Genomic DNA, 16,102 nt, shown 5'->3' with positions numbered 1-16,102 from the left:
AACCTCTAGGGAAATTTTGGAAAGAAAGTTTCTAGCCGACCAATCAGATTCAGGACAAAGCTGTCATTTTTTAACTGTCAAATTGTCAATTCTAGGTTATGTTCAATTGTTTACATTTGTTTATTTCTCTGTCAGTACTGTACTGCGTAATTAATTTAAATAAAAATGTGGAAGTCTGTTAAAATTCTTAACAAACAATATGGATTTCTTTCTAAAAAAGAGAATAATGTTTATACGATTTCTTTAACTGATTTTGTAACCCTCTGGCATGAGGAATTAACAATTGAAACAATTCTACAGAGATGCAAGGTGTTTTTTTACTTCATTTATTCAATTTTAATAAATATAATTTTTCCACAAACTGAAATAGAAACGATATTTATTTTTCAGGCACTGAATCCTCTTTTAAAAATCGAGGCTCTAAATATTGAGAAAACAATAGAAGAGATTTTATCTCAAATTCCAGAAATTCTGGACTCTGCAGTGGAAGAGACAAATAGTTATAAAATAATTCTTTATAATAATATTAAGGGTGGCAAATTAAAATTCGAATTGAATTTGAATAGAGGAAGTAATGAGGAATTTTATGAGACAATCACAAAATCAATTTCCACAATTTCAATGGATTTGATTGATAAATATTATCTTCTTTTAAACATTATTAAAGCGAAGGACGAGGAAATTGCAGAATACAAATCAGAGGGTGCAAAACTAATTCGAAGTGAGTAAATATAAAATATATTGATAAATTTTCAATGGAACTATTTTGTTGTCTAATGTAAAATAAATTAAAAATACATTTTCTTTTAGAAAATATTGAAACCAAACCATTCAATGAGGATTGTTTAAAAATAAAAGAAATAAAGACGGAAGAAGGCGATGAATGTACTTTTAGAACACTATTCAATATGTGCAATAAAGCCGAGGAGTTGAATTTCAGGTTCGTATAATTTTAATTTAATTTTAAATTAAAATTTCTAAAACTTAATTTTAATTTAAATTAAATTTAATTACAAATTTTTTTTCACTCTTTTATTTTACAGCAGTAATTCTGAAAAAGTGGAAATTAAAACCGAAAATAAGGATGAGATTTCCGTTGAAATGAAGATTAAGGAAGAAGAAACAAAGGAAGTTTCTGAATCGAATTCATTCGAACAAGAGAATGTTAGTTCTAGTCTACCTACAAATAACCCATCAGAGGAAAATTTAAAACCGAAAGAAGAAATTAAATCTCCAAATGCGAAGAGAAAAATAAAACGTATAAGTGCTTCCATTATAAAACCTGTCAAAAAAGCAAAAAGTCGGGTAAATACATTTCTTTCATGATTATCTCTTTCGTTAATTTTAAATGTATATTTCAATGTATATTAATATTTAGATCTAACAAAAATGTTTATTGTATTTTTACAAAATATAATATATAGCAAATTTTATGCGATTCAATATTTTAGAAGAATTACTTAATAACTATGTTAATTATTATTTATTATTTTCTAGATTTTAATAAATTTCTAGAAAGAATTTTATTATTTTCAAAAATTGTAATAATATACTTTGCAAGAATTCAATTATTTTCAAAACAATTTTAATAAAATTTCTTGGAAGGATTCAATTATTTTTAAAAATTTTAATAAAATTCTGGGAAAAATTTAATTATTCCCAAAAATAAATTACATTATTTTGCAAAATTTTAAGGAATTCTTCAAAAGAATTTAATTTTTTTCAATAATTTAAATAATTAACTAATTATTTTATTAATTATTGTTATTAACAAAATTTCTCGAATGAATTTAAATATTTTCAATACAATTTTAATTAAATTCGTCGAATGTATTGAATTATTTAAAAAACATTTAATAAAATCTAAGGAAGAATTTAATTATTTTCAAAAATAATTCTTAATAGAATTGAATTTAAGTTTTTTAAAGTTTTTATTGCAATTATTGACAAATACGATTATTTTAAAAACTTGCAAGAAATTCATCATAAAATTCAATTTAATAATTTTCCAAAACTGTAATAAAATTCAAATCTTGTTAAATAATAAAATTTTAATCAAATAAAAAAATTGAATTTTGTGTCAGTAATTTAAATATTTAATAATAAAGTTATTAATTACAATTATTAACAAAAACGATTACATTCAAAACAATTATAGTAAGACTTCGATAGAATTTAATTATTGTCAATAACAAAAAGAAAATTATATTAAAGACCAATAAAATTAATTAATTGTACAACTTGAGTAGAAAGTGTGCATTTTTATTATTGACAAATTATGAAATTATACATTTTATCTACAAACTTAAGTTCTAGTCTTAAAAAGTTCAATGGTTATATGATAAACATATATATATTTATTAGAATTTTTCAAAAAATAAATACAAAAAATTCTTGAAATAACAAAAAAAAATTATTGAAGACAAAATAAATATGTTGTCGTTTAGGTAGAAAAAAATTGCCATTATTTCCAAAGACCTGCTTTGGTTTTTCTTTTTTAAAAAAAATAAATCTAAAGAAATAAAAAAAATCTGAAACAGTATCCAATTTTCATTTTTCGTTAAAAAACTATATTTTTAATGTAAAACTTTAATTACTCATAAGTCTTTGTATAGCTACAGTAATATACATAATGAGATTATTATAAACAATAATATACTAAACAATCTACTAAATTAGTTAAACAATTAATTAATAAATTTAACAATTCGAATTAATTACAGGAGAGTGCAACAAAATTTAGGTGGGGGAGGGGGATTTTAAATTATCAGTCTAAATTCTTGTTCTCTATTTCTACTTGAACACTTATCAAAATTCATCTATTTATCTCTATCCTAACGTATAATACTAATCAGAAAAAACGGTAAAAGAAAATTAGTGCTTTGTATTAATTTTCATAAAGTTTAGAAAGTGTTTTTTTTTTCTTGGTGAGAGGCCAATTTAAATTCGTGTTGTCCGTAAAATTTTGCATGTGATACGATTAATTATAAAAAGCAGCTTAATATATTTTTTTTTACATTCGTTTATAGGCACAATAAAGGCAAAGGCTTTGTGTTTCTGCCAGCATAAACGAAGATACGAAATGCGACTCTATTTTTTTTCTGTTTTATTTTAAGAGAACAACAATGCTATCTACGAAATTTACGTTGTGCGATCGTGCAATTTAATTAATGCACGTTCCTCTTAAGCGTTAATTAAATATATTGTGTTTGGTGGTCTTAAACTAGCGCATTGCATTAGTGCATTGCTAGAATACTTGTACATCTCGTTTTTTTTATTTATTATTTTTCAACGAAATACGAAACTGTAAATTTTTCTTTATAAATTCAATTTAGAAACAGAATTTTTCAATTTTTAAAGAAAAGAAATTGAATCCGAAATATTCAAATTCTAAATTATAGAATAAAATAATATGAAATTATGTTTTTTAAAAAATATCGCTTAACAATTGTGTTAACATTTTCTATAATTACACGCTGCTTATTTTTTAGAGAATTAAAGAATGGTCCTCGATAAAGAGATGTTTATTTTTCATTGAAAATATCCAAAAATTCCATTTTGTTCAATTCTTTTTCGTCAAATTTTCAAAAAAAAAACAGAGATTTAGTGAAATTTATTTCTCAAGATTGGAATAAATTGGATATTTTGAAAAATATTAATTACGATTTAAAAATCTCTCAATAGTCTCAATTCTTGACGGAAATCACAATGCGCTTGATGAAGTCTTTCGATTATACAATTATTTATTCGCCAAGTTGGCGAAATAAATAATGTAAATATTAGACGCGCCTCCAAGATCAAATATCGCTTGTATATCATTTTATTTTTTAGGCCTTAAAAAATCATCTAATAACATTTTTTTTTCTTCTGTCATGTAAAAAAATTTGTCTGTCCGCAATATAAAAATTCAGACAATATTTTAATACAAATTTTTTTATATCGACTTAAAAAGGCAAATATCAAAAGCCGTAAAAAAAATTTTCGTAATATTTACGAAATTTTTTTTCCAATTACAAACTTTGTTTTATTTATTGAAACATTTCAATTTCTTTGTGCATGAGAATTTTATACTCAAAAATTAATGCATATTTTATTAAAAAGTGTTTTTAAATCTATTTTGTCTTATAAAAAAATAATAATAGAAAGATGATTGTAAAATTGTGTTGTTTAGAATTTCGGATATGATTCTTTGTGCAGAATATTTTTTTTTCGATTTGAATTCTTTTTTTTTAAACACCATTTATGTAGAGAATAATATAAAAAATTTTCTATTCCTTTTGCACAATCAATCAAATTAAGATTGACTTTCTGTGAGCTTCGATGAATTTGAATTTAAGGGAAATTCTCCCTTAGAAATTCATGATTATTTTTTTTTGTTCAATTATTTGGCTAACAAGAGCATTTCCAGGAGTCACTTTGTTGTGATGGTGATTGGGCTTTTATTATGCTGTTGGCATCCTCTCTCTCAGAAGCCTCGAATAAACTTGCCTGAATAAATAAACGTTCATTTATTAGCAAAGTATTATTTTTAATTAACGAAAATTAATTAACAGGGTTAATTATAAAACTTTCTTTTTAATTTCCTGATTTTCCCAACCCTTAGCAACCCAGATTAAGTGGGAAACTATTTGAAAGTTATTCAGAGAAACGAAAATTTTAGAAAAATTATAAAATCAAATTAATTTTTTTTTATGTTAAAATCACCCTTCGTCCTCGTTGCTCTCGTATTCTTCTCGCCAGTGTAAGAAAAGCCTCTTCAATATTAACATTTTCCTTGCAGGAAACTTCAAAAAAAGGCATATCAAAATTCTCAGCTATTTTCTGTCCCCTTTCTGTTTCGACTATTCTATTTAACGATGCATCACATTTATTGGCAGCGAGAACTTTAACAACGTCTGGAGATGCATTCTACGGAAAATTACAAAGAAATCGTTAAAAATACAAAGAAATTCATTCCATTATAGTTCTTTTAAAAAATAATTTTAAAACATTAAAAAAATATATTCTGAAAATATACCTCTTGAATATTACGAAGCCAATACGAGAGATGATTAAAACTTTCGAGACTAGTGACGTCGTACATTAAAAGAATTCCCATTGCACCGCGATAATAAGCTGTTGTTAATGTTCTGAATCTCTCTTGGCCAGCGGTGTCCCTAAAAATTGAAAATTTTCATTGAACAATTATTTTAAATATTTAATAAAAGTAATTTTATTTAAAATCTCGTAGAGTTGAATTATTTTTTTTTCGAAAAAAGAGTCTTTGTCACTGCCACAGTAAACGAAGAAGTGGAAAATTCACGACTCGCTTTTGTTTTGTGTCAATTAATTACTCGACCATTGTGAAACTCTATCTTTGCTGTGACTTCGAAATCCTGGTGATCACAATCTCTGCCTTCTTACTGGGTCCTAATCGCATTCTAATGAATGAACGCGTGTGCGGAAACATTAACAAAACTTCCTCTTTAAAGAGGGTGTTAATATACTCCTGCCAGTAATTCAGCGAGAGGATCAATCGCAGGAGAACATATCTCAGTCGACAGCAATTGTAAAGAAACACAATATTTTTGACAGAAGATTTGGATATTTTGACCAAGAATATCGGCAAATTTCTGGATCGAGAATTAACTGACAGTTTCCTGAGCAGTATCGGACTCTCCTGTAAATCAACCATTTTCAAAGTCTTTATATATGAACAGTAGAGAATTTTCACCGCCTCTGAGAGACATTTTAATCTTAATATCTATGCGACATCTGTTGGTCGCATAAAACATGTGACGAGGAGAAAGAATTAATCTTTAAAATAGTATATTTTTCTGATTTTTCTTATTGGTTGCATAATAAAAGTTTTTACATAAATATTTTTTTGTAATACTATTATTTAATTATTTATTAAAATATTTTTTTGAAAAAACGTTTAAAAATATAGATAACTATATCAAGGAAATAATTTAAATATTCCATAGAATTTGTATCCACAAAAAAATTGCCAAAAGAAAATTTCGATTTTTACTATTTTTGAAGCCATTTAAAAAATATTTATAATAATTAATATCAATTAGATAATATATTAACTAATACTATTTTATTTTTTACTTAAAAATGAATATGATTTAAAATTATAGTTAGAAAAATGAAAATAAAATACAAAAATAAAGAAAAATTGAAATGAAATTGAAATTGAAATAAACAGAGTAAATAAAAATTAAACAATTGAATAACAATAATATTTTTTAGCGTTTTTAGTCTAAAAACAATTTTTAATTAAAATATTATTAAACATTTCAATATTATTTCAAATCATATTTTTTTAAACAAAGAAAAATATTAAAAAATTATAATTTGAAATTACTTTCCTCGTAGAAACTAAATTATTTTCATAAATAACAAAATTATTCGCAGGAATTCAATTATTCAATTATTTAAAAAAAATATTAAATTCTTCGCAGAAATTGAATTATTATCAAAATTTTTTTTAAAAAATCCTCATCGAGATTTCAATTTTCTTTTTAAATAGCAAAATACTTCACAAAATTCAATTATTTTCATACAATTTAATAAAATTCTTAGCAAAATTTCAATTATTTACAAAAATTTTTCTCAATTCAATGATTTTCAAGACATATTCACTATTTTAATAAAATTTCCCAAAAGAATTCAATTATTTTTAAAAATTTTACAGAAATTCTTGGCAAAAATTCAATTATTTTCAAAAATTTTACAAAAATTCTTGTCAAGAATTCAATTATAATTATAAATATTTTCTTGATATAGTTAAAAAATATCAGTGTATCCTCCCATTAATAAATAAACGGAAAATAAAAACAATTTCCGAAAATGAATATTTACCAAATTTGAAGTTTTATCGGAGTCCCATCAAGATTGATGATTTTTTGTTTGAAATCGATACCTGCAAAAAATATCAACAAAAATTATTATTTCAAAAATACACTTTTTAAGAAAGAAACGACGAAAAAAATTAAAAAAATTTTCAATGAAAAGTTTATACAAAAGTTTATACAAAAACAATTTCTTCTTAAGCGAAAGAATTATTAATCAGTTCAATAATAAATTATTCATAAATGAATATTAATTAATAACTTCATTCAGTTTTCATTCAGTTTTCATTCATTAGAAAAAGAAAGTTCATTATACAATGAACCTTTGACTCGAATCATATAGTTCATCTATTTTTACTTTCCAACATTAATAACTACAGAGGTAACAACTACCTATAACCTTTCTTGAAATAAATCTCAACTTCTCGATACAAAAACGCTAGAAATTCTTTTCACTGAATTTAATTTTAATCCCAATTGAAATAATTATGACAAATTTATTTTTAATGAACAACGACCGATATGTTATCAACTTACATGTGAAAATTATAATTGTAAAATTACAAGTTAATTAATTTATATCAATAAAAACGATAAAAATGAAAGAGGCTCATAAATAGCAAGATTAGATAGTAAATTTGTTCTGTATTTAAAAAATTATATTTATGAAAATCGTATTTAAAAAATATATTTAAAAAATATATTTAAAAGAATATATTTAAAAGAATACATTTCAAAACAAATAGTTTATAAATGACAATATATTTCTAGTTAAATATCAACAATATGATAAAAAAAACCGAAGTAATAAATTTCTATTGTTTATGAGAAAAAAATTGCTGTCTGAAAAATTGAAGGCAATTTTCTAATAAAAAAAAAAGCTCACCAATGGTAGATATGTAGGTGTCATAATAACGTTCATCACAATATCGATGAACAATGCAGGTCTTTCCAACATTAGAATCTCCAAGAACAAGAACTTTATAAGTGGCAGCAAAATCTAGCGCCATATTTGCTTTGATCACTTCTCGGATCACCCCGAGTCGACGGACTCACTACATTTTCTTTTGGGGGTGAAAGGTGGGTGATGGAATCGATTTGAAGCCTGCGCCTTCCACGATAAATTTTCCCTTAAATTCCCTCATTTGATGATGACGACGATGATGATACAATGTATTAATCATAAAACATTGTAAAATAAAAATTGAAAACTTCTGTAAAAAGAAAGATACAAATACAAATACACACAATAAAATAAAATACGTATCTACAATTAAATATAATTTTAATATAATTAAATATAATTTTAATATAATTAAATATAATTTCAATATAATTAAATATAATTAAATTATAATTAAATATAATTTTTATATTTATATAAAAGAAAATAAAAATTAGAGAACAAAAATTTAGATGCAAGAAAAATAAAATAGAAAATAAAACAGAAGATAAAATAGAAAATAAAATCGAAGATAAAATACCAGAAGATAAAATAGAAAATAAAATGGAAAATAAAATAGAAAATAAATACAAAATAAAAAAAAAGAAATGAATTTTACAGAAATTATTTTTTTTCTCCTTGTTGCAATTATTACTTTTTTATTTGTCTATTACACTTGCTGATTCTATCCTTCCTCATTTTTTCACAATAATAACACAAAAATTGGAAGATTAACAATATTTAACAATTTGCATCTTGTACAAAATTCGAAATTATTTTACTCTAAAATTATGTAAACTTAATATTTTCAACTAAAAAATATTCAAAGAAACGAATTTTTGAGCGAAGTGTCGTTTACATATTCTACTTTTTTAAATTTTTTGTGTCGAATTTTTCGACTATTCAAAAAGTTCGCAAATTGAGATGAAATAAAAGATCAATTTTTAGCAAAAAAAATGTATGATAAATACATAATTATTTGTAAATAAAACTCATTCCATTATCCTATTAAATCTACTCTAACTCTATTGATGAATAAAAATTCAAAATTAGATTTTTGATTTTTCCTTAGTATTTATAATATGATGAATTTCGTTGAATTGTTGCGAATTGTTTTGAATAATTCTATAAAATTCGAATGATATTTTGTTACAGTGTATACATGTTTTTTTTTCTGTTTCGATTATATCTAATAATGATAATTGCAGTACAATGATTCTTACTTAAATGGACGTAATTTGATATTTTCTCTTTGGATCAGAAATAAATTCAAATTTAACAAAACGAGAGATAAAAATAATTTTCTTTGAAAATTGACTAGAAAATCTTTAGTGAAAATGAAATTAATCATTAACTGAATTAATAGTAATAGTACAGGGTTGTCACAGGTCAGGAAAAAATCAAGGAATTTTATTAAAAAGTAATCGAAAAGAATTAAATATTTAGAATTCATAAGAAAATTCTGAATTTTGGTGTCTTATTTGTTTGTCCTATTAACTTTGAAATTATCAAGAATTTTAATACAAAAGATTAAATTTTTTCTATTTTTGCCAATAATTTACTTTAAATAATTTAATTCTTAGAGAAATATAAAAAAATGATTAATTATAAATTATTTAATGAATAATTTTCTGTAAAAATTTCAAAAATAATTTTTTATTTTAAGAAGTAATCAATTATTCAATAAATTATTTATTTTTGTAATTAAATAATTTAATTCTCGTAGAATTTTCCAATAAAAATTGAGTTAAAAATGAATTTCAAGAATTTTTTAAAAATCATAGTCAAGATTTTAATTATTTCTATAAATAGCAAAATCCTTCGCCAAAAATTAATTATTTTCAAAACTTTTAATAAAATTTATTGCAAATTATTTAAAATTTTTTTATAAAATTCTTCACAATAATTCAATTATTCTCATATATGTATATTACAATTTTTTTCAGGGATTCAATTATTTTCATAAATAATAAAAAATATATAAATAATACATTTTCTACAGGAATTCAATTATTTAAAATTTTTCTATAAAATTCTTCGCAATAATTCAATTATTTTCATACATATAAAAATTCTTTTCAGGGATTCAATTATTTTCATAAATAATCAAATTCATCGCAGAATTTCTATTATTTTTAATAAAATTTTAATTGTATTTTTTCGACGAATTCAATTTTAAAAAACATTCAATTTTTCAATAAATTATTTAATTTTGTATTTAAATAATTGAATTCTCGTAGAATTTTCTAATAAAAATTGATTTAAAAATTAATTTTACTTTAAATTTTAGATAATAATTGAATATTAAAATCATTATAGCGTAAATTTTTAGAAATAGTTGATTGTGAAAAAGTAAAAAACAGAATTAAATTTCTGTGACAGCCCTTTAGTAATTAACTAATAGTAATTAAAATTGATAATTTAAATTAAATCAACTAATTAATTTAATTTAACTAATTGATTCAATTTAATAATAATAACAATAATATCAATATGTAGAAAATTCTTTCAAAATTGTATAAAGTTTCATCAATAGTGCCTACGCTTATTGATATTTTTTTTTGTATACAAAAGTAATAATACACATTAGTTAAAAAATTGAAAAATTTATAGGCACTTTACATTTTATAATAATCACAATATTGATTTTTCACGTTTGATTTAAAAATTCACAAAGCAAGTTTCTTTGATTCGTGTAAAAAGTTTTTTTTTTGATTTTTCATTAGCGAATTTCGCTTCCATTTGATACTTTCTCCGCAGTCAGTTTAAAAATTTTATTTTTCAGTCTTATTGAAATTAAATAATATTTAAAACTTTCACTTTTAATTGTTCACCGAGACAAAACAATTTCTTTTTTTTTCTTTTTCAATCAGTAAAATGTCAAAAACTATGTTTCTCCTTGTAATAACAATAATATAGAAAAAAATCGCGATTATAAAAAGTTACACTACGATAAAGGGTGAATTAATTATAATTGTAAAAGTACTATATAAAATAGGGAAAATGATATGATAGAGGGGCAGGGGGAGGAGTTAAATACCAACGATTACTGCACTACTAACATTTTGATATTTCTATAGATTTTTTTTGCTTTAAATAACTAGATCAACTATATTCCTAAAAATACTGTTACGTTGTCTTGAGTTCATCCTACGTTTTTTTTAAACTTTCAGTTTCTATCTCTTATTCTTATACATATTTTGACTAGAGGTGATACCTAACAATTACATTTGTTCTCTAAGGGGAAACTATAACTATCGCTTTCTTTACTCAAAAGAAAATTGAGACTTTCATACTTTTACAAATGACTAAGGAAAGCAAATAAAATTGCTTTTTTAAAAAAAAGTGCTTTCTAAAAAATTGTTTCTTAAAAAATATCTTTGCTTCGAATTATAAAAGGAAATTTATAAAATGGCACAAATAAGTAAACCGATAAGAACCATTCCTAACATGAAAGTAAGATCACGTTTGATATTAGGATCTTTCAAACCAGCTCCGGGAAGACTGTAGATGGATCTCCATCGTAATGACCACAAAGGTATAATTACATGCAGAATATCGGGAATCATGAAGCCAAGATCGCGAACGACCTATAATAATTAATATTTACTAAATCTATTATGTAAAAATAATTTTTCGCAACTACTTTTTTCTCTAATATCTAATACAGAAGAAAAAACACTATTTTTTCAGCATATTGAAAATATAATTACAGGGTTGCCACAAAAATTCAATTTTAATTTTCTCTGATTTTCAGGCAGAATTTTAACTTTCTCCCTGGACTCTAAAGAATATTTTAATAATTCAATCTAAAAATAATTAGATACACAAAAAAATGTATGTAACTCCTTTGTTTGTCAAAATTTCAATTCAATTATTTTCTAAAATTTTTAACTGAACTTCTCTAAATCAATTATTTTTAATAATTTTTGGAGAAAGTTCCTTGAAAATTCAAATCTTTGCTACCTACAAATTTAGAGAATAATTTTGCGATAAAAAATATTTGAAAATAATTGAATTCTCGCCAAGAATTTTATTAAAGATTTTCTAAAATAATTTCATTCTTTCAACAAATTTTACTACAGTTCTGTGAAAAATAATTAAATTCCTATGAAGAAATGTAATATTTATGAAAATAATTGAATTCTTGCACTTTTTTTCAAGGAATTTACTTAATGGAAAATAATTGAATTCTTGCACTTTTCTCGAGGAATTTAATGGAAAATAATTCAATTCTTATATAGTATTTTATCAAAGTTAATTAAAAATAATTAAATTTTTAAAAATAATAGAAATTTATAAAGAATTTCTGTCTAGTTTTTAAAATAATCGAGTTTTTTCAAAATGACTGAATTCATTGAAGCAATTTTATTGAAATTATAAAAATAATTGAATTCTTTCGGAGAATAATATTAACTTTTTTGACAATAATTGAATTCTTTCAAAAAATGCCTTTAACTTTCTTCATATAACCGATTTTTTAATAATTGTAATTAAAAATTCCATTATTCAATTTTATTGAAATTTTTTGGAAATAATTGTAATTAAAATTTTGATTTTTGAAATTTATGAAACTCTTTATGAAATAATTGAATTTTTCTCAGAATTTTATTGAAAGTTGTTTGAAATCATCGAATTCATTAAAGGAATTGTATTAAAATGGAATTGAAATTCAGATTTCTTCGAAGAATTTTATTACTCGTGAAAATTATTAAATTCTTGATAAGATTTTTTGTAAAATTTTTGAAAGTAATTGAATTTTACGAAGAATTTCTTTAAAAAATTTTAAATAATCCTGATTGTTAATAATTGTTATTATAAATTTTATTAACATTTTTGGGAACTAATTCAATTCTTTTCATGAATTTAATTAAAATTATGTTAAAAATAATTTAATTATTTTTTGAATTTTCAAGAAAAATGATTCCCTAAATAATTTATAAATAATTTTACGATAGTTCTTCAAGAAATTAATTATTTAAAATAAATTCAATTTCGAGTTTCCGAAAATTTCAATTATTGTCAGAAACAGAATAAATTTACAGTTGAATTAAATCGTCTCTTTTTTTTGTGAATACTGATGGAAAACAAAGTTCTGAATATTTTTATGAATTCTAGAAGTTTTACATTTTTTCAGTACTTTTGATTAAATTTTCTGACTATTTCCTGAATTCCCTGACCTGTGGCAACACTGTAATTAATAAAAAGGCTCGCACTATGAGAAAACAGATGAAGCAATATATGAAAAGAAGCTCGGATTGTTTATAAGAATTTTCTAGAAAAAAAAGGAAGGAAAAATCGCCAATAGAAAAAAGTTATTTCAAAAAAGAAAAAAAAACTGGAAAGAGGAAAATTCTATCTAATTAAATTATAATCTACAATTATTAGAAAAAAGTTATATTCTACATTTTTATAGAATAGAAGATAGAATTTATATAGTTAAAAAAAATGTTTTCACCTGGTGCGCGTATCCTTCACCTCTGACCACATTCGTCACAAATTGATCCCAACCTCCAGCGAGTATATGCATAAGTGCAATAGCACTGATTCCAAATGCTATTCGATGTGTAACTGGATTTTTATCGTCAGCCAAATGTATCACGAGAATTGTCGATACCAATTCGGTGACGGAGAAGAACATTTGATGGTACCATTGTGAATAGAAGTCGTCATTCCAATAATTGATGTAGACCCACCATGAGTAATAATGCGAGAAGACAGCAGACAGGAAGAGAACTATCATACTCGTTCGAAGACGATTTTGGAATGCTAACCATGTTAAATATTTCACCGTCTCATAGAACACGATCACTCCAAAAACAATTGATATCCATATTTTCAATGTATTCGCTGTTGCATTAAAGTACATGTGCTTATAGGAGGCAATTCCCGACTCGTACGAACCTGAAAAGATCCACATTTTTGTAATTTCAATTCTATAATTATCAAATTATCAAAAATTTACCGATTACTTTTTAATTTTAATTGCTTTTAATTTTTATTGCTTTGTAATTTTAATTTTAAGTATTTTATAAATATTCAGGCCATTTATAAATTCAATTCGTCAAAGCTTTTTTCATTTCTTATTTTTATTACTTTAATTTTAATTTTTTTTAAACTTTAAATAATTTTAATAAATATCTATTTTTAAATACTTTTTATTTATTTTTTGACAGGAATTACAATTTCTTGAATTTCAATTTCAAATCCTCTAAAATTCAATTACTTAAATAAATTACAACTACAATTCGTTCAAACTTCAATTATTTTTTTAGAAGTATCAACTGAATTTTTTCTCTAAATCAATTATTTTTAATAATTTTCCGATATTTCACAGTTATTACTGTGAATTATTGAAAATGTCTAACCAAAAATATTGAAAATAATTGATATTTAAAAAATTATTCTAAAAATTCTTAAAATTAGTTTTTTTTAAAATTATATCAAATAATTTTTAAAAGACAATAAATTTTCCCTTAACATATTAAAAAATGATTGAAATTTTAGAAAAAATTGTTTTTTCGGAGAAAAAAAAATTAAATAAAGTTTTTAAGAATTGAAATTATAAATATAAAAATACATGGTTTGTATAAAGATAATTTTCATTAATTTTTATTTTCAAGTTCTTAATTTGACGATTTTTCGCATTTTTTTGCATTTTTTGAAAAAAAGTCGCCTTTTTTTGGAAATAGTAAAAAAAAGTTCAAAAAATAATTATATTCGAGGCCTGAATACTTTATTGATATATTTTAATTTAAAAAACTCTGTCTAAACTGTCACGGAAAAAAAATTTGATTTAAACGACCGATTACTTATCTATTATCAAAAAAATTACTAAAATCAAATAATTTTTATTTAAATCAAATAAATTGTAATTGTATCAAAAATTTTATTACTAGGAGCAAATTTATATAAAATTTTATTGGTTTAAATAAAAATTATTTGTTTCAAGTAAATATTTATTTGATAATAGACAAGTAATCGTTTTGTATTTCTATCAAATAAGCTTTTTGTTTTCAGTGTAAAGTGGGAATAAAAATTTGCATATAGAATTATTTATTCTTTAGGTATAAATTTTACCTTTAAAAACAGTGTCCCAACAAGAACAAGAGCAATATTGCTTATCGACATCTCGAGCAAAATCTTGCCAGAAATAATAAAGAAAAGCAATATGCAACGGTGGAATAAGTAATGGTGCTATGAAACCCACAATTTTCGAGCCAATAGTGGCGACATTGATATATAAAATCCGCTTGAACATGATCGGTAATGCAACTAGTTTCCACTATTAAATTTAGAGGAAAACCTTCCAGTTACATCGTTGGAAGTTTGAATTTTGCTTCTTTTATATTTATTATTAAACTCAATCTCATCAGCCATTGCTATTCCTTTTGTGCTCCAAAATAGTCTTCAACAAGTTCCAAATATACGCAAGCTTTTACAAATCGCTGAAATTATTTATAGATCAAACCAAAATCATATATTATGTTAAATTAACAAAATTGAATATTAATTCCTTTGTGAAAATTTAATTTACCAAATTTAAGAATTAGAACACTTATAGAATTAATCAAATTAATAAATTAAATTTTCTCAAGAAAATTAAAAATTTCGCAAAGTAAAAATTCATTATTCCTCATTCATAATTCCTGCAAATTCTAAATACAATTATTATTTCAACTCTCATTGAAATTTTAATTAATAAATTTAAAACGTTTAAAACATACCTCTAATAAGTGAAAAAGCCTGTAATTTGAAGGTTATAATATACTTTCGTTTATTCCTTTTTTATCGAATAATTTTCTATATGAATATTTAAAGACGGAGACGATTCGTTGAGATAACAAAATTATTGACTTTCAATTCTTACATGTTAATTTTTCAGAAATAAATGATTCAATCAAAAATTTCCATTTCGCCGGAGACCGGAGAAAAATAATTAAGTTCAATCCAAGATGAACATGCGTAGAGGATTATTTCACCATTGTTAATTTTACAGTACTTTTTTTATTCAAATTTCCATTTTTTTAAAATCAATTTCTAACCGATTGAAATTACATTATGCAAAAAATTGCAAATTTGCCAAACGTGAGAAACGCCAAAAAACAATTTATTGTTGTATGACATAACCATAAATACCAAAACCACGAATTGAAATTTTTCTACATAGGCGGGAATTTTAAATTCTTTTGGTAATTATTATTAATAAACTATTTGAATAATTGCTTTCAATTTTAAATTAATTTGGATGTAATGTGATTTTTAATTTGGATGTCGATGTGAATTTTTAATCAAAATTTGATTAAATAATTAAAATGAA

The 16,102-nt window shown here is 23.1% G+C and overlaps 3 protein-coding genes across 5 annotated transcripts; 1 reads left to right on the top strand and 2 right to left on the bottom strand.

The window, feature by feature from the left end:
* The first annotated feature begins 85 nt into the window (after positions 1 to 85).
* On the top strand, positions 86 to 1,443 carry LOC122512417 (non-homologous end-joining factor 1-like). Of its 2 annotated transcripts, none has more exons than XM_043628217.1 (4): positions 86 to 309; positions 391 to 721; positions 811 to 940; positions 1,047 to 1,443. In XM_043628217.1, the coding sequence occupies exons 1-4, from the start codon at positions 166 to 168 to the stop codon at positions 1,324 to 1,326; spliced, it is 885 nt and encodes a 294-aa protein (XP_043484152.1). In that variant the 5' UTR covers positions 86 to 165; the 3' UTR covers positions 1,327 to 1,443. The 2 variants fall into 2 exon arrangements, with proteins under 2 accessions (XP_043484152.1, XP_043484151.1); XM_043628216.1 differs by having other exon boundaries at positions 87 to 309; positions 1,044 to 1,443.
* A 1,130-nt stretch (positions 1,444 to 2,573) lies between these two features.
* LOC122512416 (ras-related protein Rab-8A) lies at positions 2,574 to 7,856 on the bottom strand. The gene is made up of 5 exons (XM_043628215.1): positions 7,726 to 7,856; positions 6,850 to 6,910; positions 5,018 to 5,156; positions 4,705 to 4,908; positions 2,574 to 4,488 (listed from the first exon to the last, which is right to left on the bottom strand). Exons 1-5 carry the CDS (start codon positions 7,847 to 7,849, stop codon positions 4,390 to 4,392), a joined length of 627 nt encoding a protein of 208 aa, XP_043484150.1. The 5' UTR covers positions 7,850 to 7,856; the 3' UTR covers positions 2,574 to 4,389.
* A 38-nt stretch (positions 7,857 to 7,894) lies between these two features.
* Positions 7,895 to 16,091, bottom strand: LOC122512415. 2 transcript variants are annotated; one of them, XM_043628214.1, is made up of 4 exons: positions 15,510 to 16,091; positions 14,863 to 15,230; positions 13,241 to 13,686; positions 7,895 to 8,053 (listed from the first exon to the last, which is right to left on the bottom strand). In XM_043628214.1, exons 2-4 carry the CDS (start codon positions 15,041 to 15,043, stop codon positions 7,895 to 7,897), a joined length of 786 nt encoding a protein of 261 aa, XP_043484149.1. In that variant the 5' UTR covers positions 15,044 to 15,230; positions 15,510 to 16,091. The 2 variants fall into 2 exon arrangements, with proteins under 2 accessions (XP_043484149.1, XP_043484148.1); XM_043628213.1 differs by lacking the exon at positions 7,895 to 8,053 and adding an exon at positions 10,252 to 11,372 and having other exon boundaries at positions 15,510 to 16,086.
* Between the last annotated feature and the right edge of the window lie 11 nt (positions 16,092 to 16,102).

Source organism: Leptopilina heterotoma, unplaced genomic scaffold (genome assembly GCF_015476425.1).
Source record: "Leptopilina heterotoma isolate Lh14 unplaced genomic scaffold, ASM1547642v1 Lhet_99, whole genome shotgun sequence".
NCBI classification, from domain to species: domain Eukaryota; kingdom Metazoa; phylum Arthropoda; class Insecta; order Hymenoptera; family Figitidae; genus Leptopilina; species Leptopilina heterotoma.
The sequence above is the reverse complement of the archived record's forward strand: the minus strand, read 5'-3'. Positions and strand labels throughout refer to the sequence as shown.